We start from the raw sequence: 24,795 nt of genomic DNA on the forward strand, positions 1-24,795 counted from the left end.
AGGGTTTCATCTAGAAATACCACTGAACAACCCAGTTTAGAGCAGAGCTCATCCATGTCTACCAACAGGCTCTCCCTGGCTTCAGTGCAATTTCAACCAGGTCCTCAGCTCCCTGGAGCGGGAAGCGCACCCACAGAGCAGTGCTCATGAAGATCGCCAGCAACCTCTGCTAACTCATGTAAAAAATTTCATTTTCTGAGAGAACTCTGGAGTATATCTGAATTTCAGGATATTCTGTTCAAATAGTAAGGGAAGGGTCTTGCCCCTTTATTGCTGCTGTAACAAGGGGCAGATGTGACAGCAATACACTTGATGATGAGCCTGCTAAACCCTTGCTGTGTCCTCTTCGTACACACCTTAGACCACACTACCTTCAGCTTTGCTGCATCAGGAACTTTCACACAACCATGCCTGTTCCTAGCAGGTGACAGGTTAAGACAATGAACTTTTATGAACTTACAGTGATGTGAGGAGGGGAGAAGGAAAATTATAGCTGGCTGTCCACAGAAGAGCTAAAAAAATTGCTTTATTCAGAAGGTTAATAAGAAGGATTTATTCCTTTTCTCATACAGAGTTGGTTTGTTTGTAGCTGTAACAGTGGCAGAAGAAATATTATGTTGCAAGCTGAGGAAAAAATTAAGAGCCGAGACATTTTTGTCTTGCGTTTGCAAGTCAGCACCAAGAACCGGTCAAGTAAAAATTATCCCATAATTAAGTAGGCTAAATGCTCTTTTTGAACAAGGTTATGTTGACTTACAAAAAGTTTTTAACAAATGTCAAAGCATGTTTCAAGCTGGAAGTCTCAAGCGGGTTTCTTTTAAGTGTTTGCACTTTTTTAGTTCAGATCAAGGGAAGACAGGAGGACTAGTATGTTTTACAGCATCATGGCCAGAACCAGGTGCATAACTGCTGTGAAGAAACAGCCTAAGGTCAATGGAGGTTTTTTTCAGTCAACCTAAGGAAGCTGACTCTGGGGAGTTCCTGCAGCATGCCTCCAATTCAGACAAGTTTGCCCATTTGTTGGAAATGTGACAGCAAGCAGCATGTGAGCAATCGTAAGTAACATGGTTTAGCATATTGTGAATGCAGAGCTCTGGGGAAGGAGTCTGGATAGATGATAGCGGAGAAGATGGTGACACAGGCACCCTTTTCCTTGTGTTGCTTGGAAAGCCAAACTCACACTTCATAAGGCAGCACTACAGAAAGGGGTCTGGGATGTACATCTCCAAGCAAACAATTTTAAGAAGTACGATAGACCACAAGCTTCAAGTTTGTTATGAGGGAGCGCTGAAACAGCAAATACATTGCATATAATGCTCTACTCCTACTTTAGAACCATTGGAAGTTAGAAGTGGCATCAAGCTTCCTACAGTGCATTTTAAACATTTCTCTCACAACTTTTAAACAATACAGAAAATTATCACCACCAGGCAGGCATGGCTAATATCACTACTGCTTTCTACTGGTAGCTGATTATCAGTTTAATTCTTCACAGAGTACAAAGCACTTAAGAGTCAATTTACCAAAGATAAAAGAAAATTATCAGCTTTAACCCTAATGAAGCAAACAAGCACACACAACCCCCCCCCCCCCCCCCAAACCATCAAAAAGCCTGTTTGCATTATAGTGCAGTAGCTTTTCCTTTAGAAACACTATTTTTATATATAAAGCCACATCTCTGGCTTCCAATATTTAGAAGAGTTTCACGGAAAGCAACAGATTTCACCACCATTTTACAGCTCACTGGAATCTGCTCTATTTGTGTTTATAGTTTTTAGCAGACTGTTGGTTTGTCTCTGAGTCAACATATCAATAAAACCTCTGTCACATTTCTAGCACACCAGCAGCACTACCTTCTGCATGCTGGCCAACACCCAACCTGAGCTATTACATTTTATCTGTTAACTTTATCCTGAAGTCTTAACTCTATATCGTTATCTTTTTCATTCTCTTCTGGCTATATATTGTTGAACAGCTGCTTGAAGAGCTCCTCCAAGTATTCCTGCAAACAAATTTTGTTTTCCAACATTCACAATAATGCAAACAAAAAATGTGCCAGCAAGGTTGAACTCAAAGACCATTCAGAAACTGTTGAGAGTTTCAGATTATTTCTTCTCTGCTGTTTACCCCGGTCTAGCTCTTGCTCTGGTGCACATGGCAGGGCTAGGTTAATGGCTGAACTTGGTGATCTCAAAGGTCTTTTCCAACCTAAACAATTCTAATTGTTTAGAATCTTTTCTTGTGTTGCTTGGAAATCTAAAGATTCTGAATATCCCAAAACCTGAACACATCGACAACAAAATTTACATAAGAATGAAGCAGAAGAGAGTTGTTAAGTACTTAAAAGGTAGAGTTCTCCGAGTGAAAATTTTCACCCCCAGAATAAAGAGTTTGGTTGACAAACACATCAGCTTGTTTCAATATGTTCAAAACCAACAAAACTTCTAATACCAGTTCAACTTCTGATCCTACACTACATTTTTTAAATACTTCTACATAAAGTTAGGTGCTAAAAAAGGACCAGAATTTGAACAGCAACCATGATTATTTTTCATCTTTGAAGCCAATTCTCTAACAAATATTTTGGAAAAAAATAACACCAAATCACATGTATTACTTACCTATGTTCAGCCAGTAAACTGAGAGTTATGTTTGAACAGTACTACCTACAGATGTGGTCTGAATTCTAAGACTTTTATTGCTTGGTCTACATACACACTCTAGAAGTGGTACTGCATACTGTCTAATTTCACTGTCCTTAATGAGACCATCACACACAGTTCCACCAATTTAACCAGCTCTTCACAAGCATTTGAAAGAGCATATTTCCTGTTCTCAGCGGCTAGAGCTTCAACACAAAACTCAGAGAGCAATCAATGTTGCCACAGGTAGTCTTGATTCTATCAAATTCACATTCTTTGTCCCTAGTATGTGTAATGGATTTAACAAGTCTCAACATAAACCTGAAAAAAAACCAACAAAGAAAAGAAAACCTAACTTCGGAAAGATACAGCAAGCTGCCTTTCTGCTTGCTGTGCATCTCTCAGCAGGACACAAATGAAGTTGTTTTCAATCTAAGGAATAACACAAGAGACTGGTCAGATGCTAAAACAATGCCACTTCATAGCTCCTGTGTTTTATTAATTGCTGGGATCTACCTCTGTGGCGCCTACATGCTCAACATCAACTACACAAAATTATGAACTTTCTAAGCTGTTAGCCAAACCTGCACTCGGTGCTCAGTAACTCACAGATTCAGATTTTAAGCCTTTTATGATTATTAATTATTGCAGTGGCACTACAAAAGCACCCTTGAGTTTCAAGACGTCACAACTAAACATGATGCAGCAAGTACACACCGCAACAGGCTGTGTAGTGAAGCTGTGGATGATCCATCACTGGAAATGTTCAAGGTCAGGTTGGCTGGGGCTTTGTGCAACCTCATCTTCGTCTAGTGAAAGCTGTCCCTGCCTGTGGCAGGGGGCGCTGGCCTACATCATCTTTAAAGGTCCCTTCCAACCCAAATAATCCTGTCATTCTGTAAGCAATGATGGGAAGGGGAAGCATGAAGTTTAACACGTGCAGCAAAGCTACTGCACAGCATGATGTAAGTCATTCATTGCAAAGGAAAAACAAAGTAGAAGAGTTGTCTCCTTGGATATCATGGAAGAACTGAGTCATTGGGAGGTCTTGCAAATAACTTTAGGGAAGACCTTCAAGCAACCACTGAAGAACCACGCAGATGACTTAACTCCCACCTCTCTAACAGGTATATCACAAGATTGCTCAGCATGCAGCCTTAACAGCAAAGTCAGTTTGGATGATGACAAGAAGTTTGAATGGATTACTGAGTTGGAAAGGAGAGAGTCGGTTGAAGAGGAGAAGTAAACGGACACACCAAAAATTGGGGGAGATTTTCCCAGAAGCACACTGTAATAGGAGCGATGTGTGGTGCTGCTTGTTTTTCCTCCTTGTGGCAAAGGGACTCATCAGTTAACAATGAGCATGATGCATGCATGAATCAGAAGATACATTTCTGAGAAACATCTAGCCAGAAAGAGATAGGTGGAAAAAAACATTCAGAGTTATTTCAAAAAACCCACAGAGATCAGTGTCTCAACAGATAATTCTAAGTACCACTGCACCTTCTCTGAAAGTCTTGCATGTCTGCACATGTGCAAGACTCCGTACAGAAAGTCTCACTGGAGTTATCTGGGATGATCACTGTAAGTTTAAGAGGTTGCTAATGCTCATAAGGAAGACTCTTGAAGGCAGACCTGTACCCATTCCCCAATCAGGTTTGTTTAATCTGCAAAAAAACTCAAGGAGAGGGTGATAAGAGAGTTAGGGTCATAAACAGAACACAGTTCCCTCCTAGAGATCAACATGGTTTCAGTTAAGAATTATTTGAGTAATTAAATTGTAATAACATCAACACATGCTGTTATTTTATTCAAGTAAAAAGCACTGGCTTGCAAATACTCTATTTGAAATACTGTAAGGAATGACACTGAATTATACCCATTTCCCACCCAATACTTTTCAAATTAATTATGTTCCATTATTGCTTACTATCACAAGCCTAGTTTGAGTATGTGAAATGGCTTCTGGCACAGCCGGAGAGCCTTCACCAAACCACTGTTTTGAGCTGATTCGGTCAGGGATTGAAAAAAGAGTTACTAAGCAACAGCAGGCCAGGAGCAGGAGAAAGGTCTGCAGTCTTAATTGATACTAACTTTAAAAAGCAGTGTAGCAATAAGAAAAGGCTCAAGATGTGAGCTTTACTGCTCTGGAAAGGAAAATAAATCATCATTAGAAACTCTAGGCAAGCAGTCTCTGTAAGATCTGGGTTCTTCATTCATCCCAACTATATGCTGCATGATGTATTGCAAACTTTTTCTGCGGGGAGATTGAGTAGCTTATTCCCAGTACTGAACAAGAAGATGAAAGACCCAGATATAGCTCTTTTATTTGAGAGCCCAGAACACCCAGACAGTTTTGCTCTCTAGTAACTCTCTACTTGTACCTCAGGAAAGAGGAATGTGGTATGAATTACAGCTATATGGGTCCCCAAGACATTGCCATCCGCAGAACTGACATCATGTCCAGATATAGTTCTCCTTCTTCCTCACTCCCTATGGTTAAGAGGGTTGTTCCTTTCTAGAAAGCCAGCCCAAAGCCAAGTCCAGTCACTCAGACTAAGACAAGGGAATTTGCCTAGCTAAATCTCTATTAACATGATCAAGCAAGGCAGAAATCTTAACAGTTTCCTTCCAGAATCTGTATCTATTTCCTCCTCTTCTACTGTAAGCAAAACAGCTTCATGAGGATGTGATAACAGAACATGAGTTATCACATGAATGCTTACAAATTTAAATGAAAAAGCCCTTGATGTGGAAAGTGCTGTGAACTCTACTACTGAACAATCAACCTTTATTTGCCTACTAGCTAGCAGTACCTTAAGCAGAAGTTATTTGCTTTCGCTTCACCTGAAAAAAATCTGATTTCCTATTGAAGTACTGCCTTTTTATAAGATGTAAGTTATACTGTTGTTGGTTTTTTTAAAGGGTCCAAACACATACAAAACACTGTGCAAACACAAAGCTGCGTACCTCATACTACTGATCCTTCCAAACGATTATCTTTTCTTCCCATTTCTGCATTCTTTGATTTTCACATATGTAAGTATACTAGATTTCAGCATTTACTGGTTTTCCCACATACTCCAATGTACTTAAAGTGACTAAAACGAAACCACAAGAGGGAAAACTACTAGGATGACTGTTGTTGAAGAGGAAAAACCAGCAACCCAAGTCTGGTTCACTCAAACTGTCTGATGATTCGTATTTAAAGTGTTGAGAGTTAGAGTCATGTCATCTTCTGTTCTGATTTGTACTGCTGCAAGTCAACTGAGCTTGTGAAATAGGATCTGGCACCATGAAGAGGACTGTCCCTTCACAGGATACGAGTAATAGCCACTTGAGTAAATGCAAGTTACTCATATCCTGCTAGTGGACTAATCTGGCTCTGTACATTCACACACATTTTTAGTTGCCTCCAGGAATCTGAAGGCGAATCTCATTTGTTACCTAACGAAACTAATTTCACCAGATATTACACAAACATACTGAAAAACCACTATTACTCATACATGAGGTATAACTAATGCAACATTTAAGTTCTGTTTGAGTAGGGTCCATCTCTGAACACCCACCATTCACCACACAAACCTCAATCTCCCTGGTTGGCCATGGTACATTCCCAGCTGATTTGCTACAAGTCTTAAAGAGCAATTTGACCTCCCATTTCTTTATCCACAACACTCTTACTTATTCTTCTAAACTGAAGTGATTCCCAAAGAATGGGATAGCAGGATGTACATCTTCCTTGGAGCCTGAGAACTGATCTTCCCTTTTTCAAAACAGAAGTGGAACATTTCCTAGTTTAACTGCAAACATTTGAAAAAATGGACATACAATGACCAATCAGCCAACTTTGGAGAGCATCCAGAAGTCATACACAGATACTTATTCACTATGGAATAGATACATACACATACATGAACTTTGAAATACCTGCAATGAGGTTATTCTACATAAGAAATTAAATTATTTGGGTACAAAATACTGTAAATTGTAGATCTTGATAAAGGGTACACCAAAGGAAGACGAAAGCATAATCTCTGAAGACTGAATGCACTGGAAGAGTTTAGTGAACAGGTTGCGGAGATAAGACAGTCCAGAGTTCTGAAGGAATGAGCCACACAGTGTCAGTAAGTCTATTAAGTCACAGTAGTATGAGGACAGGAGAATAAAGAAATAATAAACTGATACTGAGATAGTCGTAGGCCTATGAGCCTGACTTAACAGAAGTCAGGAGGTTCTGAAGGAGGCAAGAGGTGGCCTCTAGCAGAAGGCGAGAGGTTTTGAACCATAAGCAACGTGGAGCACGGGATAAGATGCAGTATCAGAAGTACCGTGGTAACATGACAACTCATTTCTACCCAATGAAAATGCTAGAAGTCTAACCTGGACTTCAATAAAGCATTTGATATGGTGCCATAGCTGTTAGTGAGTTAGGAAAAAACTGACGTGCAAGATTTATAAAGTTAGTAAAAAAAATGTGCTCTTTAGCCAGTAATATACCATGCTCAGAACGAACGCAGTGGGATGGGGCAGTGTTACTCCAAGAACGGGTCTCAAGTTTTTCATACTGGTAGCTAACAACACACGAGCCGTAAGGGTGTCGCTCAGCGTTCCCGATGGGGAGGACAGGAAGCTCATGTGAAACGAGCCAAACACACTCAAAGATGTGGGTGCAGTCCGGAGGCGTAAGAGGCGAGGCCATGCGCTTAGAAAGCCGCAGCGAAACCAACCGGGGAAGCCCTCGGCGCTGGGGCGGGCGCAGCCACCCCCGCTCCTGCCGCGGCCGCGCTGCCGCCGCCGGCACCTGAGCCGCGGGGCTGCCGCTGCGGAGCGGGGCGCGGAGCGGGGCAAGGCTCCCCCCGCCGGCACCCAGCCCGGCTCCCCTGCCCGAGGTCAGCCTCACAGCCGCGCTGCGACCTGCTCTCGTTGGAGCTGAGCTTTTATCACCCCGCTGATAAAAGCACGCAACAGATTGCGGGGGGAGTGCCGCCGGGCACCCAGACCTGGCGCAAACTCCGCGTGTGCGGGTGGCCGCGGAGAGGGAGCGCGGAGGCCGCCAGAAGCACGGTGTTACCGTCGGGCAGCGCTTCCCGGCCCCGCGCCGTCCCAACGCGCCCCGCTCCGGCGGCGGCAGCCCCGGGCCCCGGCGGCTCTGCCCCAGGACGGGCCGGGCCGGCTCCCCGCCACCCTTGGTCCCCAGCCGCTTTTGCGCCCCGGCTCCCCCGAGCAGCACGGCGGGGGAAACGTACCTGCCGGACTGCCCAGGGCATCCTCGCTCTCCAAAGCCCCTCTGTGCTTCGCCCCGCGGAGCTCCCCCTTGGATTTCCAAACGAGCTTTACCATCTTGATCATCTCGGGCAAGTCCCAGGCCAGGGTCCCCTGCTGATAACCGGGCAGGCTGCCCATGGGAAAGGGCATCGGCTCTTCCCCCGTCCTCCGCCGCCTGCCCGGCTCTGCCGCGGGGAAGAAGCGCTCCAGCACCGGCATCCTGGCCCGCGCCCCCCGCCGGGGAGCCGCGGCCACCCCCCGGCCCGAGCCGCAGCGATGGGCATCCAGAGCGGGGCGGGGGCGCCCGGCCGCCCACCGCCACCTCCCCGCGCAGGGGGCGCGCCCCGTCGCCGCCCGGCCCCGGCCCCAGCCCCGGCCCCGGCCCCGGCCCCGGCCCCGGCCCCGCGCTGCGGGCGCGGAAGGAAGGAGCGCCGGGCTCCGCCGCGCTCGCCGCCCGCCCTCTGCGCGCCCTCAGCCCGCCGCCAGGCGCCGGCAGCCGGGGCGAAGCGGCTGGCGGGCAGGCGCGGAGCCGCCGCTCATGCCGGCGCGGCGCAGCGCCGAGCCCCGGGGGCGGGGGCGGGGGCTCGGGCCGCTGCTGCCGGCGGCGGTGGCGCGGCGCGGGGGCTGGCGCAGCCCGGCAGCGGCGGTCGGGGGCTGCGGGGCTGGGCGGGCAGAGCCACCCCTCAGCCCCGCCGTGCGCTGCGGAGGAGGCGGTTTGACTTCATCCCTGCCGGGATGCCGTGGGGGAGCCCCCACCCCCGCCGCCTTCCTCCTCGCCCTCGCCGGGCAGGGCTGACGGAGCCGACGGGGGTTTTGGCCTCTTAGTCAAACCCCGCCGTAACCTCGGCCGCCCTTGGCTGGGAGGAGAGGCGGCGATCCGCGTCCCGCCGCTCGCTGCGAGGGCCGGGAGCGGGGCGCGGGTCCGCCGGCGGCGTGCGGTGCCCCCCGCCTGCTCCCGCCAGCCCGAGGGACGGTACCTACGGCCCGGGCATGCGGAAGGGCCGCGGCGGTGCCGGCGCTTGACGGGTCGGCGAGGAACGGGCTGCTGCGTTTACGGTTTGGGGGAGTGTGGGGGTCTGCCCCGCGTCCTCATCGCTGCGGCCGCAGAGCTCCACCTGAGCGGGTTCACGTTAGGACACTGCCCGGTGGCAGCGATCACTCACGGGCTCCAACGAGAAGACGATTACTCATCACTAATCTTTAAAAACAAGGCAACCCCCGCACCCCCCCGGGAGAGTGCTCTGCCTCATGCAAAGTGAGGCGGCTGCCGGGGCTCCGCAGCCCTGGGCGAGCTGTTCCCTAGACGAGCTCTTCCCTGGGTAAACTCTTCCCTGCCGTCGGGCGAGCAGCGTGGCACCTCCCGGGAGGGGCCTTGCCATTTTCCGAACTTTTATTTTGCCTTTATACAAAATAGTCCCTTTTGGCCTGCTGTTGGTACTGGCCTGTCCTTTAGCTGTTAGTTTACAGAGCTTACAGCGGTGGGGTGGAGGGTGGGCTCTTGCACCAGCACTTCGTTTTCGCTGAAAGTGCAGAAGGAGTTGTTTAATGGGATTTTAGTTGGCATGATAGTATTTCCTAGCATTCATAGTTAGTACATTTGCCTTCTCTGGGTTACATGCAATGTTCTGCGTTCTCTCCAGGTGGAAAAATAAACTGGCAAACAAGTAGGCTCTTCCTTCACAGAGGAAGAGGAACCAAGAGAATGGACCGACAGTTAAGAAACACCTTTTCATGCAGGAAACAGCGCACAAGCCTTTTCTCCTCTTGCCAACATCAGCCGGGGCAGTGTGCTGTTTCCCCTGTTCTAGGATCCTCCGCCATGCTTATCTTCATGTTTCCACCTCAAACTGAAAACCCTAGTGCTTTTCAAAAACTAGCCCTATTTTGACTGGAGGCTGTAGTGCCACACTACCAGCATACTACACTTTCGGGCGGGTCTGTCCTGAAAACTGTGAAGCACTTCCAAAGTATTATACTATTGTTGTTGTACTGTTATTTTGCAGTGTCCTTAGCATCAGGATATCCTGACTCTTGGAACAAAGGGGTTAAGAACAAAGAAAACAAATAGATGATGTGCAGTACAGTAGCACAAGCATTAACACATTCATACAATCTATGGTTACGATTTTGTGGAAAGGCAAATTTTATTGTTTTTAAGTTCATATGGCTTCTTGTGATCGTTTAGGTTTTTCATAGTAGTGTGTGTTGTGTAATTACTCTTTAAAGCAATGTTGTTCCTGTTAGAGAGGGATAAACTAGGCAACTGAAGTCCAAAAGACTAACAATACTTACCTGGCTGAGTTAAACCTTACAACCCAACTACTTCATTTCGGTTTTGAGCTACAAGGCCTTGCAGTAACATTTTTCCCCAGTTACTGTTTTTCCTCTTTGTTTACCTGTGCACTTCCTGCTCCTAGCTGGGGCAAGCAGCAAAAGTGCCACAGCACTGTGAAAGAAAGGCTATCCTTATGGCATTTCCAGCTTCACTGGACGCAAAAAATACCAGACATCTTGGAAGACAATGTATTCACAGATGCCCAGCCCAATTTTTAGATGAATATCTGAATATTAAGTGCCTAACAGAACTTAGCCACCAACCCTATTGACAGCAGCAACAGCAATCTTCTGAGTTTTCAAGATCTACGCTACCTTTTTATATCCTTTATGTCTTGTGCACATGGGCCATGTGGAGGAAGGTGATTCAAAGTGCCCCACATTGGGTACCAGAAAGGACTGTGGTGGGTTGACCTTGGCTGCACACCAGCTGCCCACCAAGCTGCTCCATCACTCCCCTCCTCAGCAGAACAGGGAGGGTCGGGGGGAAGAAAAGATGAAAAAAACCTTGTGGGTCAAGATAAAGGCAGTTTAATGAAGCAGAGCAAAGGTCGTGTGCGCGGAAGCAAAGGAAAACAAAAGATGTTATTCTCTACTTCCCATCGGCAGGCGATGTTCGGCCACTTCCCGGGAAGCCGGGCTTCAGTACGTGTAGCGGTTGCTCCGGAAGACAAATGTCATAAATAACGAATGCCCCCCCTTCCTCCTCCTTTCCCTTAGCTTTTATATCTGAGCAGACATCATATGGTATGGAACATCCCTTTGGTCACTTTGGGTCAGCTGCCCTGGCTATGTCCCCTCCCAAGACCTTGCCCATCCCCAGCCTGCTGGGGGGTGGGGGGGAAGGTTGGAGAGACAGCCTTGGTGCTGTGCAAGGCTGCTCAGCAGCAGCCAAAACACTGCTGTGCTTTCACCACCTTTCTAGCTGCCAAGGCAAAGCACAGCACTATGGGGGCTGCTGTGGGGCTCAGCCTGACCCAATACAACTGTGAAAAGTTTTGTGCCACCTGTAGCTGGGTCACTTGGGTATGTACCTGCATTGTAGATAGGATCAGGCAGTCAGAATTGAATTTTTTGTTGTATTTGTTTTCACTTACAGTTCTACAGGTGCAAAGCAGGAAGCTAGTCAAAAAACAAACTGAAACCGTGATCTGTTGTTATAGTTTTAGTATTTCAAGAAGCTATGTAATAAACCTAACAGACAGTATGTATTTTTTGGGGGAAAATTAGTGTGAAATGAAAGCAACTGCTCTAGATAGCCTGGAGTTTCCTTTTTTTTCCTGCTTTCTGGACAGTTTAAGGATCAGCAGTTGTGAATGAAAAAAAATGTGTAAAAAAAGTTGCTTGGCATTAATGGGTATGCCTGTAAATTAATACATCTTATTCTTACTAAATTTGTGCTTCACAGTTGTACTACAATTCAGTGGTTACTTATCCTTAATTCATCCAAGATTTTTCTGTTACTGTTTGACTCTCCTTTTGTCTTGTTATAAGAATGGAGACAGATAAGAGCTGGTCACGGGAAAGCCTGGAAGATATATATTTGATTATGAAGTTTTCAGCATAAAAAATCATGCAGCATCACTCTGAAAGACTGTTAAGAGACAAAGTGCTGATATTTTGCAAGTTCTCTGCTTCTCTGACTTCAGTTGTGCTGTGGTGATTTACCCAGCTTGAGAATGTGACCTCAATGTAACGCTTTTCATTGCGCTTGAGAAAAGCCATCAGAATCAAAACAACATACTCCTACACAGCAATGTACCCAGCCATTTGTGACTGCATTTTAAACAGTCCTTGAGCAAGCTCAGCTCACCTAAAACTTCTCTTTCGCATTCTCACTTCCAGTCAGACTCGAAGGAAATCTTTGACCAGAGATGGATGGCTTTATTGCTACTAACTGCATTTCTCTCTGACTCCGAGTCAAAAAAACTCAAGTGATTACAAGAGCAATATAACTGTATTAGCTCTGGCCCTCATTCGTCCCGAGAAGCAATGCCAACGGAAAGGCGAACGGAGTCATCTGAAAACCTGACACAGCAGTGCATATTTTCACAGGTAGACACGAGAACTGGAAAAGACTTGAGGATAGGAATACGGTGGTGGGAGAAAAGGGAAGGGAGTAAGATGACAGATTAATAGCTGGTGTTTCATAATTGGTGTCTCTTAAAAAGTTTTACTTGTTTGCTTATTCACTCCAAAGTTATGTACTGAGAGCAGCAGCAGCAGAATTGCATGCCAGATGGTAGAGGAAGTGCCTTGTGTATCTTTCCAGTCTACTGAAGCCTGCAGGGCCATCGTTAACCCACTGCTCTGGTTTTCATTGCAAGTCCCTTTCTTCCCCTTTTCCTTCCTTCAAAGAAAAAGGAGGGAGGGGGAAAGAGAAAAAAAAAAGAGAAAGAAAAGCCATGGATTAAACTGGCAATAGCACCATCCTTTTGGCTTTGAGCTACCCTGTCCTGTGCCAAATATACTGTCTCCAGCAGCTCTCCCACAACAAATCAGTCCAGACACACAAAAGCTGTAAAAAAAGAATGGTGAAGAAAGATCCTTGATTCTCCCCCTCCACGCCTCCCAGCCTTTTCCTTTTGCTTCCCTCCCCAAGCTTCATTCCCCAGCAATGACCTCCTGCTTGCCAGTACTCTTTAAGTGATACTGGGACCTCCAGCCTGCAACTTTGCTGACAGCTTCCTTGGAGTACAGGCGCCTTTGCCTTTCTGTATTAACAGAGCATTGTAAAGGAGAAGTTATATTCTATTCTTCCTCTCACTTCTATCTGATAGCAAATGTTTGAAAAAACAGCTCATAAATTAGTAGAATGGCAGATTCATTACTATTGCAACCACTGTCTATTCTTTTAGCTAACCCACACCATTGTATTGTGTCAAACTTAGTACAAGTACAGTCCCAAACAGACACCTGAAAAGATTTTATATTGTCTATCATACAGTACATTATTAAAAAAAAAATGGAAAAAGACTACCAGATTTTTTAAGTGATTAGCAAACATTAAGTACTCCAAATGTAGCGACCAGTTTCAAAGACTATCAGATACTGATTTTTAGGAAATGTAAAGCATGCGTCTTTGGAGAGCACTTATTAGCGGAATCATCTTAAATCAGTAGTCACTTGTGAAAAGCACACCTTTGCCTCTGTCCTAGGGGCTGCAGAGACAATAGGCTAGGCCATTGCCTAGGGTCAGAACCCGTGAGTGCACTATCACTGGGATCAAGTTTTAGAAGACTTCAGGGGTGTGATGTAAGTTTAAGATAAAAGAGAAGATTGCAAATGCTGGGGCACAGTGCTTACACATAAAGTAAAAGGAAAAAAAAGAAGTGCTGCACATTTTCAGGGCAGTCTAAAAGGAGCAATAGAGAAAACATGAATGTGAGTGAGTAGGGAAGGGGAGAAGGGAACACAGTGCCTAAGAAGTTTGGAGAATATGACAGAAGAAACATAGGAAGGCAGAGTTATGAAGAGCTTGCAACAATTTTTCTAATGACCTCCTGGAAGGTTTCTTTCATTACTTTAAAAATCTTAGAATATTTTTTTTTACTTTGCCCTGCATTTGTCTTATTCCAGATGTCTATTATTTTTAATTTTATTCTTACTAGTAAGAACAATTACTCTTAGCTATCTCTATCATTGCCATTACTTTATTAAATATGAATAATTTTACATTTATATGGGGACAGTTACTATGTCTTTGCCCTAGACCAGACATACTAAATTCTATAAACTCTCTCAGAACTTTTTTTCCTAACCCTGACATTATTTTAATATTTTTACTATCAGTTCTCAACAATTTGCTAGGAAAAATATTTTTTTTTAGACAGACTCAAGGTACATAGTAGAGGATTTTTTTATCTGCTACCATCTTATTGTCAAGAGCAGTGAAGTGAATTTTTAAGGGAGTGGTAGGATGCACTATTTGTTATTTCCTGAACTGCTTGAGAGTCTCACCTACTGGGAAAATTTGAGGACAGGCAGTGGCGTTCTGTGGGTTCACGGTAATCTTTTGTTGTTGTCATCAGTCAATCAGACTCCTTGGGAAAAAGGTCTGGAAACGAGGAATGAGGATTGCTTGAGTTCAGTAGGGCAAGAAGCCAATTCCTTTTTCATTCTTAGCACATGTGAGATAGCACATTTTTATGATTAACAATTTGTACTACTAACTAAGCAAAAATACTTGTGGTAAAGGAATAAACAGAAGTCCGTAACTAATTGGAAACAGTGAGGTTGTGTAATTTTTCCATTGCCTGCTTTGGAAAATTAAAAGTTCAGCATACTGAGTCTGATGCTTAAAATTTCCCACAGTACATGGTGAAATTCTATGTGGCTTTAAAGGAAATAACAGATAATAGACTCATCTCACCTTAATAAACCATAATAAGAAAATAATAACGATAATCTGAAGAAGTAAGAAAGGAGTCACCAGCACTATATTTAACTGTGTTGCACAATGTCTCTGATGGACTCTATTAATGTATGGCCTCCCTCAATTCTTACATGCAAGCGAGATTTACTTAAGCCAAGGTACAGTCAAGAGATTTAAGAAAAACTCATTGCCATCCCAAAACAAGCTGCTATGCAGTGATCTTCACTATGGTTTTGCAACGGATGCTTAATAATGGACTAGGGTAATGGAGTAGGAGGTTAAGAACACTGCATCTAATTGAAAATGTAGGTAGAAATCAGGTAGGCAGAAAATAATGACCTATTATATGAGACCGTGGAAATGCTAGTCATAATCTTTATGTAATAACCCTACAAGAAGAGTAACTGCTGCATCCTGCAGGATTCCTTTTTGTGAATAGGTAAAAAAAGACGAAGTAGAAAAAGGGACTAACCAGATGAGAGATGCATATGCCTTAAATACATAACCAATATTGAGTAACTGGGTAGTCTCAATGAATTCAAAAGGATTACTTACTGCTGTCTTTAAAGCTGAGCACGTGCATACATGTTTTCTCAGTTGGGATATAAGCATCTAAAAATTATGGCAGCAGTCTAAAGGGTGAGAGATGCATCACATTTGAAATGTTCCTTCTTTCACCTTTTACCTTAATGAGATGGCAAGAGTGGCTGTATAGCCTATAGTATCCTTGCCCCTTATGGTACACAGAAAAGACTTGCAACTATGATGATGACTTTTCTTGTCTTTTGAAATTGTAAAAATAAAGTGAGTAGCCAAAAAATCTGCATTAAGTGATATCTAGTTTAAATTTTTGTCAAAGAAAGCATAGTACAATAAGAATAAGTGGGACATAACTATAATGATAAATAGAGAGGAATAATAAGGCTTGTTCCTTCATTTGTAAATCAGGTATCACAAGATCTGATAACTTAGTTTTTCCTTTTAGCTTTCAAAATGGAAAGGAAATAATGTTTGACTAGGAAAAGAAGCACTAACTACTATAAAATTAATACATATTTCTTAACTTTTTAAACTTGTTAGGTATTTTATGGCTGCACATATTAATATTGCAGAGTATCTACTCCTTGTTATTCAGTTTTTGCCTAAAATTTTGCCTTTAATAATTAATGGTGAATTTATCTTTCTGTGTAATCGCATTTAGACCCTGTAACGAGCATTAGGATGGCACAGGTAGGAATAGGCCTTCTGCAGACATCATCCAAATTTATTCCTATTTGCAATGTGAGAGTAAAGTAATACAACTGAATTGGATTTTGCCTGATGCCATGTACATTCTTATTGTGGACTTACTGCTAGCAGTGACTAAATATGCTTGATACTTTGGTCACGTTGAATACCTAGGCCACTAAATTATAGTGGAACAAATACAGATGTGTATTTTGGAAGAAATATCTGTGTCACATGAGTATCATTTCTACATTCATGCTCAGCTGAACCACACTTTGTGTGTCTATTCGGTCTGCACATCAGCTTTCCAATGATGTGCATACCCCCAAGCTGAGGGCGTTTGCCCTCTCACAGAAGCGCTATGGCTTCATTTCCCTCTTTGCATCTTTGATGACAGCAGTGAGAGCAGTTTGCTGCAGGGATGGATAGGAGATACAGCTGGGAAGTCGTGGGAAAGGTCTAACAATGATGCACAAACATCCTAGTGATAAACTAAGCTCCCTCTGACCTAGTTTCTCATGACTGCAAAATCAGGCCATATTTACTGTAATCAAGCTCTTTGCATTTCTTACAAGTGCATTTGTGTAAATGTAGCTCCACCGGCATCAGCAGCTTTGGAGCTCTGCTGTCACCCTTGATGCTGGCATTTTATTACCATGTTATCAAACCCCATTGATAATCACACAAACACATGTTGGTTCTTTTCTTCACTACAGCTTCCACTCAAAATGTAGTCTTTCTGATGATGCTGCAGAAAGAAAAAACCTCCAAGGATATATTCTAGGAGGAAAAACTATCTATAACTTGTTAAAGGCATCCACTAGATCTGCAGATGGAGGGGCGGCTTTCTGGTAAAACTGTTTCTTTCAGCTGTATTTGGACAGGCTGCTCTCAGTAATGTAGATCCAGCTGTAGTACGCTTTCCAAGATATCCTGACCATATGTAAAATCATAAATGTTTTCCAATGTTTCCTAAGATATAGGTTATGATTATTCTGTTTTTCAGTCCAAGCAATCACACATCATTTTGCAGGGCTCTGCACAGCTCTTACGATAGCAATATTCATTTAGATACACAGTAGTTCTAAGATACATTTAAAAAATTCCATAATTGATCAAAAACTTGGTAAAAGAGGAAAGCATTCAGGTTATTTTGATAAGATGGTCATGCAAATACTGTACTGTATACAGATTTTTTTCCCAGACCTTAGCCACACATGAAAATGTAAGCTTTGGTCATGATATTGACATTCATAAACATCTCCTACGATCAGTAACAATGTGATTTCAGAAGTTTTCAGGTGCGATACACCAGGCAAAATTTCTGTCTCCCTTTCACTACCTGTTCAATACTAGGCACTATATTTGCCTGTGCTTGATCTACTTTTCTGAGGCCTGCATTATCATATGCCAAATCAAGTGTAAGACATCACTGGTTACTTAATCTCACAATTTTAAGACTTTTGTGTTACTTTTTTTAGCTTGACTTCTGCTGACAGTTCCTCTAGAAACAACAAAACCATTTTCAGCTACCCTTGGGTGGGATGACAGAGCTAAAAATAAGAGTGATTGCTCCCTCAAACATTTTCTGCCACCCGCAGTTGCAGTCTGAGGATGCTTAATTCAGAAACCAAGCTCAGATCCTTAGAATGACAGGCACCATCTTCTCTCTGCAAGCACAGGCTTGGTAGTCACCCTTTTTTTTGAAGCCTGCAAAGTTCTCATCACACTCAGAGAAGCTGACTGAAGGAGATTGCTGTTTGTCTCCATAAGCCAAGGAAAGAAAATTTCAGTGCTCAAGGGAGCACTGAACTGCCAGGGACAATTGTGATCCCCAGTTCTGTATTCACTTCCCATACAGCTCTGTTAATTCTCAAGTGCTTTGAAAAGTAGAGATGTTACAGGGTGTTTGTTACTGTTTCCCAAAATCAGAGTTAAAAAAAGTCCAAACGATGATCTAGTCTATCTTCTTGCTAATGCTGGTTTGTCTTTAATGGAATATTCTGCATATACTAAATAAGTAAAATGGTTTCTGTTATTTTTATCAGGCACTTCTTATGGACTTTAATGAAACCCATTACATAGTTTTTGCTGTTATTTTAGAAGTATAATATCAATGTTCAAGTAATACCAGATGAAATTGGTTTCAGCCACCATTAACTTTGGCTTTTCAGAAAGGGAAAGAAGTCCCCTAGTATTTCCAACTTCAGCTGGAACACTGGCACAGGAAACAATTTAGTGGGGCTAGCGTGCAAAGAAGTGATGTAACTTTTACCAAATTTTGTGATTGTATGGAAAAAAAATCAAACGTCATTTGGTCTATCATCCTATTAAACCACTAGTTTCCTATGCTAATGAATTGGAAAATGAACTGCCTTTCCTTTGCTGACATTTGCCATCTACATCAGCTGTTTTTTTAATGGCTAAATCTCAGGTTTCCAACTATGCCATCACATATACCTGTATAAGTGCAATAGGAAATACTTATTTAATTCTCATCTTTGCATGAACATAAGCTTCCTTTTGTAGTCACAGCACGAACAGAAGTGCGTGCTCATATAGGACTGCCTACTGTTTCCTTAATATTTTCTTTTAAAAAGCACAGTTCCTTAGTTCAGAACACAATTGCTAACATAATAAAAATAATGTTAACAGTAGCAAGTTGTAAAGCAGAATTTATTTTATGAAAATGTCAGACTTTGGTTTTGTTAGAAATTAGAAGTTAGAACTGAATGTCCACCAGGCAGAATTTAAAAATTTGCAATAAATGACTTCTGAGAAAATATTTTTCTCCTTTTGATGTAGTGAGTATTATGTTGAGATAACTTCAAAGCATTGCATTAGAATAACAGATCCTATAACCTGATATTTGAATAACATTTAACCTGGTATTTGAATAACATTTGAATAAACATGTTAGAATATTAAAGTCTAAATAAATTAACAAAACAATAGCGAAGGAAAATTACCAGAAAAGGTCAGAATGTAATGCTCGTTTTCTTAACAAAATGAGAAGCAACTTTCCCTCATAGAAAAAATGTTAATAAAAAGAATTGTTTTAGAAACTGCCTTTTTTGAGGCAAAATTATTCCACTGAAATAAAATCCAGCTTGCTGTAGCTATCTTATTGAACATTTTCTGTCTGGAAGCGTGTGGAAGCAAGAGCAAGCACTGGACGGTGTGAATACAGGAATGAGAATGCATTTGAGTAAAGAGCTCAGTGGCTTGCAGGTGTCTTGTATGTGGCACAGAAGAGGGAGGAAGACCTGACAGCATCTCTGTAGCACTCAAATATCTTTGAACCAGGCTTAGCAGTTCTGCAGTTGATGCCTTTTCCTGTGGCTGGGACCAATGTACCGTGGTAAGAGGAACTGACAGAAATTTCCCTGTTCAAGCAATGTTAAACTATGGAGAGATAAACAGGAAAGAATGAATGGTAAAAAAGAACTATATACATTCAGTGATTGGTAACTCTTTACTATGGTTAATTACCTTTATTTTATAAAGAAGATAATGAAAGGAGCAGACATTTATTAAGCAGGTGATAGTTGGTCTAGATAAGATGAAAAATACCAACTTCATAGATTATATATTTAAATCTTAAAGGCAAACAGAAGTTTTATTTAACATGTAAATCAATTTTGTCATTTCCCTGCAGCATAAAGCCAAATACAACTTTCTTAATGCTTTTTTTTTTTTCTTTATTACTAAATGCCAGTATACCTCAAGTGTGTATGTGAGTGTACAAATAAATTCGGATTAAATCAATTTGTTAACAGATGTCTGTATGGTTGGAGCCTTGTTTTACTAGATGTTATACAGACAAGTTGTAATTGGAGACTTTTACAACGCCAACTTTAGATACTTAGCTTGGCTACTAACAAACAGAGGATGAGACAGTCACCAAGGGTACAATTCAGAGCACTCAAATTAGCCACCTACTCTGAATCACAGTATCACAGAGCCTGTGTCTTCCCTGTGACTCAAAGAGGACCCACAGGAAAACAACTAGATAATTTAACCAGCCAAGTTTTGTGCTGATATCTGGGTAAGCTTCGTGCTCCCTAAATTACAATAATGCACAGTGGAGTAGCATTTGGCACAGATCAAATGCCTTAAATTATAACAATTGCTGTTTAACAATTGTTTAGTAGAATTCATCACATCTTTGGCAGAAATACAAACAACCAAACTTTCCTACTTTTTGTTTTGAGGTTTAAAATGTTCCATTGCTTTCTAAATAAATAAATAAGTATTGGTGTCAGCTGTGCACCTAAGTTTCTGCTGAGATCAGGAGTGGAAAGATGAGAACAGGAGAACAGTGTGGAAGGTGCTATCCTCCAGTTGTTTCCGGGGAAGAGAATCTCATGAGAAAATTCTGATCTTAGGTTTTCTGTCTGAATTCCAAGATGCTAAGATAAACTGAAACAAACATTCAGAATTTTAAATACTTCTTTTTATATAAAATGGACTCACCAAAACTTCTGAGGTTTGCCTGTTACCTACTTCAACATATCGGCAGTATTGCTCAAAAAGTATAGATTTTGCAAATTCAGACTTTGAAGCTCAAGAAAACAGCAATGGTAATAGATGTATGAATATTCATAAGTTAAGAGAATAACCAAAACAGTCTTGTTTGCAGCAGTTTTCACAATATCTGTTCTTATTTATGGGGTTTCACTGTATTAATGACATTCTCTCCCTTCTCCTCTCCTTTATACAGCCCTTACGGGAAAATAAAAGAAAATGAGATGTGCTTTTGTAATGGTCTTGCATCTCTACAGATGTCAGCTCAGGACTATCCAAAGATCTGTCACACGTTACACATACTCTTAAAAAGCAATGTACTTCTTTTCCGAGCAGATACGAATTCAGCTCCTTGGTCTATCACATTGCCTGTGTGATACTAAGAAATTAGTTTTAATCACTTTGGCTTTATCTAAGCTGCCTAAACTCAGGAGTTTCTCCTGGTTCCAGGATTGGCGATGTGAGACAAGTGATGGCTGGGATGAGATCTGGAGCCTACTTCTGCTTTCTCTTTTGCCCCCTGACTTCTCTGGGAAGAAGTCCAGGGATGTAAGCTGCAAAAGCACCACACTGCACTGGATAATGTTGGTTGATAAGGAAACCAGAACTAAATGGCTTGAAGTGACTTATACCTGCCACATTGTATGGCTGTTAACTGTTTTCTTGTGGCTAACATGGGAATAGTGTTACTTTTCTTCAAAAGAAGAAAGCAAACATAAAAGTTAGGAATAATGAACATTTAGCATACTGTAGTAATAGAGGCCTTATACCTCTTCTTAGATCTGTCTCAAACATAGTTATTCTAGGCTACGAAGATTTATAGCTATCTGGCTACCCTCAGGGTTCAGGCGCAATTGGCAAGCCAGTACAAATTACAGATACATGTTGAAATGTAACACTGTTAGCCAGGCTCAGAAATGGTGGTGTTTTTATTCAGGGAGTCGAATAGGAGTTCATCCCTTTGCGATGCCTGTGAGTCATGCCAGGTAGTGCTGGCAGCCCTGCATGACCTTGCAAAGTGCTGTCTCCCCAGCTAACCTCCAGGTCTGAGCATCTCAGTTTGCAGGATGTGTCAGCAGTCTTCCCCTGGGCCAGGTGCAGGCAGGGACAGAGTACTTGCAACCACCCCTAAAGTTCTCAGCAGGTGCAATGTTCAAGAGGTGTTAGGTATGTCCAGCTATCTTATTGTCCAGTCCACTTATCACTGACAAAAAGTGTCTTGCATCTGTAATTGCTTTTATTCTGAAAAAGTATTTAAAAGACACTTTTTTGTCCATCCACATTTGAACATGTTTGTTCGGGTTTTTTCTTTCATTATTTGTGTTGCCTTGCCAATAACATCTGGGCTATTAGGTGAGGGGATGGTTGCAAACTATGGTAATAGCTATAAGCTGTGCTGTTCACTCACGGCTGAGGTGTGAACACTACTGAAAAGGGCTGGATATAAATGCTGGTTTGTATCTACGTAACTTGAATATATTATGAGGGAAAATTTAAAACAGCATTGTGGCCAAAGCAGTATTTTGGTCAGAAAAGTAGGATAAGGATCAATTTTGGTCAGAAAAGTGGGACAAGGACCGTTTCTAACAATCATCTTTCATAGCCACAAGTAACAAAGCCTCAGTTACTTTATGCCCTATGTTGTTTGGGACAAGTAATTCCCCCTGATTTAACAGAGGGAAGAGTGCTTACCTAATTCATCACTTATTTCAGCCCCACCATGACTGATAGATCAGCTGAATGGTTACAGCTGGCAGCCACAGCCCACACTTGCAGCCTGGCCCATGTTGGGCAAAGCTGGCAGCCCAGCTGCAGGCTGCGATCCTCTGGAAGCGAGACTTGCTCAGAAATTGCCCTGTCTGGCCTGTCACCAGCACTGCGTGCTGCAGCACCGAAATCAGCTGCAACAGATCCTTGCCTTCCCACCTAAATACCAAAAAAGTACTGTCGATGTTGAGGCAAGCCAGTTTGCTCTGCATTGTAAGGGATGTGCATCTCTGAGAGGAGCTAGAACTTGAATGCTTTTCAACATGACCTAAACTGTATGAAAAGCTGTGAAACAGTAAGACAGGGAGGCAGAAATTCCTTTCTGTGATTTTCCTGCTCCAGCTGTGTATTGCCTTGGTGGGAAGAAGATCTTCCCATCCCATCTGCAAACAACAGTGTCTCTTTCCTGAGCAGAACTGATATGCAGTAATAGAATTTGCGAAGCTGTCATTCTGAATATCTGTAAGCAATTTCCATGCATTTCTTTCACATATGCTATCTTCCACATTACAGAAGATGCTTGTTTCATTTTGTTGTTAAATTTTGCTAAGAATTTACATAAAACTTCTCCAATTGTGCTACACCAAAAAGCATTTAAATGTATTAACTCCCTTTTCATTATGAATCAGTAGACCTAGAAGTGGCAGGTTTCTAAGAGGACTGCTGATTTGGGTGTCCTGATTCCAGACAATCCAGTTAGAAGCATCCAAGATGAATTGATTTTCAAGAACTAATGAATAAGTATCATCTGAATAAGAAGGATATCTTTCTAATATGTTGCACATTGGTATCATAACATCATAGCCTGATGTTTTTAAGTTATGATGGAAAAGATATATAGCAGAGGAAAATGTATCATCGTTTCTTAAAGAACCAAATTTCCTTTTAAAATATGTGGTATCATGCTTATTGGTTGGACTGATACCTCCCATGTCATGGAATATTATCTGTATTCATGGAGCTTGTCACATTTAGTGATTTTTCTCTATTATATCATGTGAAATGCCTTTTACATACACAATATAATACCTTGCATTTGCTCTAGTACTTCACAATGGGCATTGTATGTTTTCTAGAAAACATCCGCTCCCACTAATGCTCATTCATGTATGTAGAGTAGGTATGTGTGCAGACATACAAAGACAAGGCCAACTACTGCACTTCCACCCATGCACATGTGGAATTAAACCCATAAATATCAGGCAATGTGTGACTCCCTCCCTGTGCCTCTGGCTGAATTACTTGTGATCATTGTTAAAAAATAAAGATTGGATCAAAGTTGCAATCAAGCTTTCTAAAATTCCCTTAATTATTCTGTAATCAGAACTGGCTGTTTTTAAACGTGACTCCTCAGTAGAAGGGCATCAGGTGGTTTTGAGCAGACAAGTGGTGAGTGTCTTGGATGTCTGATTCTTCATACATGTGAGCTGCTCAAAGTCCTATTACCCTCTCATTATTATTCCTCCTCAGAAGGAAACTCTTGAGCTAGTCGTCCTTGGGTCCCTTCTAGTTAACCAACAGAAATAGCTAATTTGATTCATGTGAGGTATTTACATTGCTATACTATGAGCTGAAAAGAGCTCTCAAAATGTTTGTGTCTTTCTGTTGACTGTCTGGAAGCCTCAGATATAAACATTCTTACTGTGGACCTATAAATGCACAAAAGAGGTAAGGAGAAATCATGCTGCTCCCCTGGTGATGCTATGTGCTATCTGTGAAAAGAATTTACCACTCTTAGTATTGTGCGGTATAAATTCCTTGCTTAGAGCTGAGTTCTCTCATTTGCACTCTTCAATCACTTCTTCCAATGCCTTTCAATTACTTATTGCCTCCTGCCTTCTTTTCCTAGATTAAACTCCTTCTTAAGCAGTAATTTAATGGAGTAACAGAATATAGTCAAAGGCTTCAGAACTAGATTTTTTTTATTCTAAAGTTCCATCATTTCTTTTGTAAATTTATTTATTATGTTGGATATATGCATGAAAAAATACGCATGAAAATATGTTGGATCTATGTATAAAACATAACTAAACAAGCCTAGGATCTATATGAGTCTTGATACTTTGGCTCAGTACCAGTCTTTTGCAAACTTTTTCCCGCTTTGCTCACCAAAAACAATCTAGAGCTTCAGCCAGGCTTATCTATTTCCATATGCAGCCTAGGACGGGAAAAGAGCTTGCAGATGTTAACAGCTATTCCATAATGATAAGACAATGAAATTAAATACCTCCAAAGAACTGCAGCAGAATTTTTCCCCCCCTATATAAGCCTAAGGAATTAGATCAAATCCCATTAAGATAGCCCAAGTTTCAGGGGACAATTAATGACAGAAACAGTAATTACAGGAAAGGCTACCTCAAAGAGCCTGAGTTCCACATCAGTAACAAGCTGTTACTGATGGATCAAGAAGATAAGGCTACCTTTACGGAAGAACGGGAAAGGGTCTAAAAACAGATATTCCTGTTAACAATGGGAAAATATCCGGAGAAAAGCCAAAGCCTCCTTTATTTGTGCAGCCTTTGGGGAAGAAAGTATTGTAATGTATGGTTGCCATGCTAGGAATATGAAAAAGCAAATGAGCAACCAAGAGGCTGTTCAAACAAAAATCTATCTTTAAAGGTAGCACATAGGATTTGTAGAATTTGTATACGA

The 24,795-nt window shown here is 42.2% G+C and overlaps 1 protein-coding gene across 3 annotated transcripts in view; it reads right to left on the reverse strand.

The window, feature by feature from the left end:
- The window catches only part of PDE7B (phosphodiesterase 7B), a 191,970-nt gene that overhangs the window by 78,768 nt on the left and 88,407 nt on the right, over nt 1-24,795 (reverse strand). The window contains exon 1 of one of the 3 annotated variants that reach the window (XM_080390172.1): nt 7,895-8,298. The exons of the other annotated variants lie outside the window; for them this stretch is intronic. Coding sequence (XP_080246298.1) covers nt 7,895-8,132 — 238 coding nt within the window. The 5' untranslated portion in view covers nt 8,133-8,298. Of the gene's footprint in view, nt 1-7,894; nt 8,299-24,795 lie in introns of those variants that run through there. 3 annotated transcript variants of the gene reach the window in all.

This window comes from Falco punctatus (assembly GCF_963210335.1).
Source record: "Falco punctatus genome assembly, chromosome: 5".
Taxonomy (NCBI): Eukaryota; Metazoa; Chordata; class Aves; order Falconiformes; family Falconidae; genus Falco; species Falco punctatus.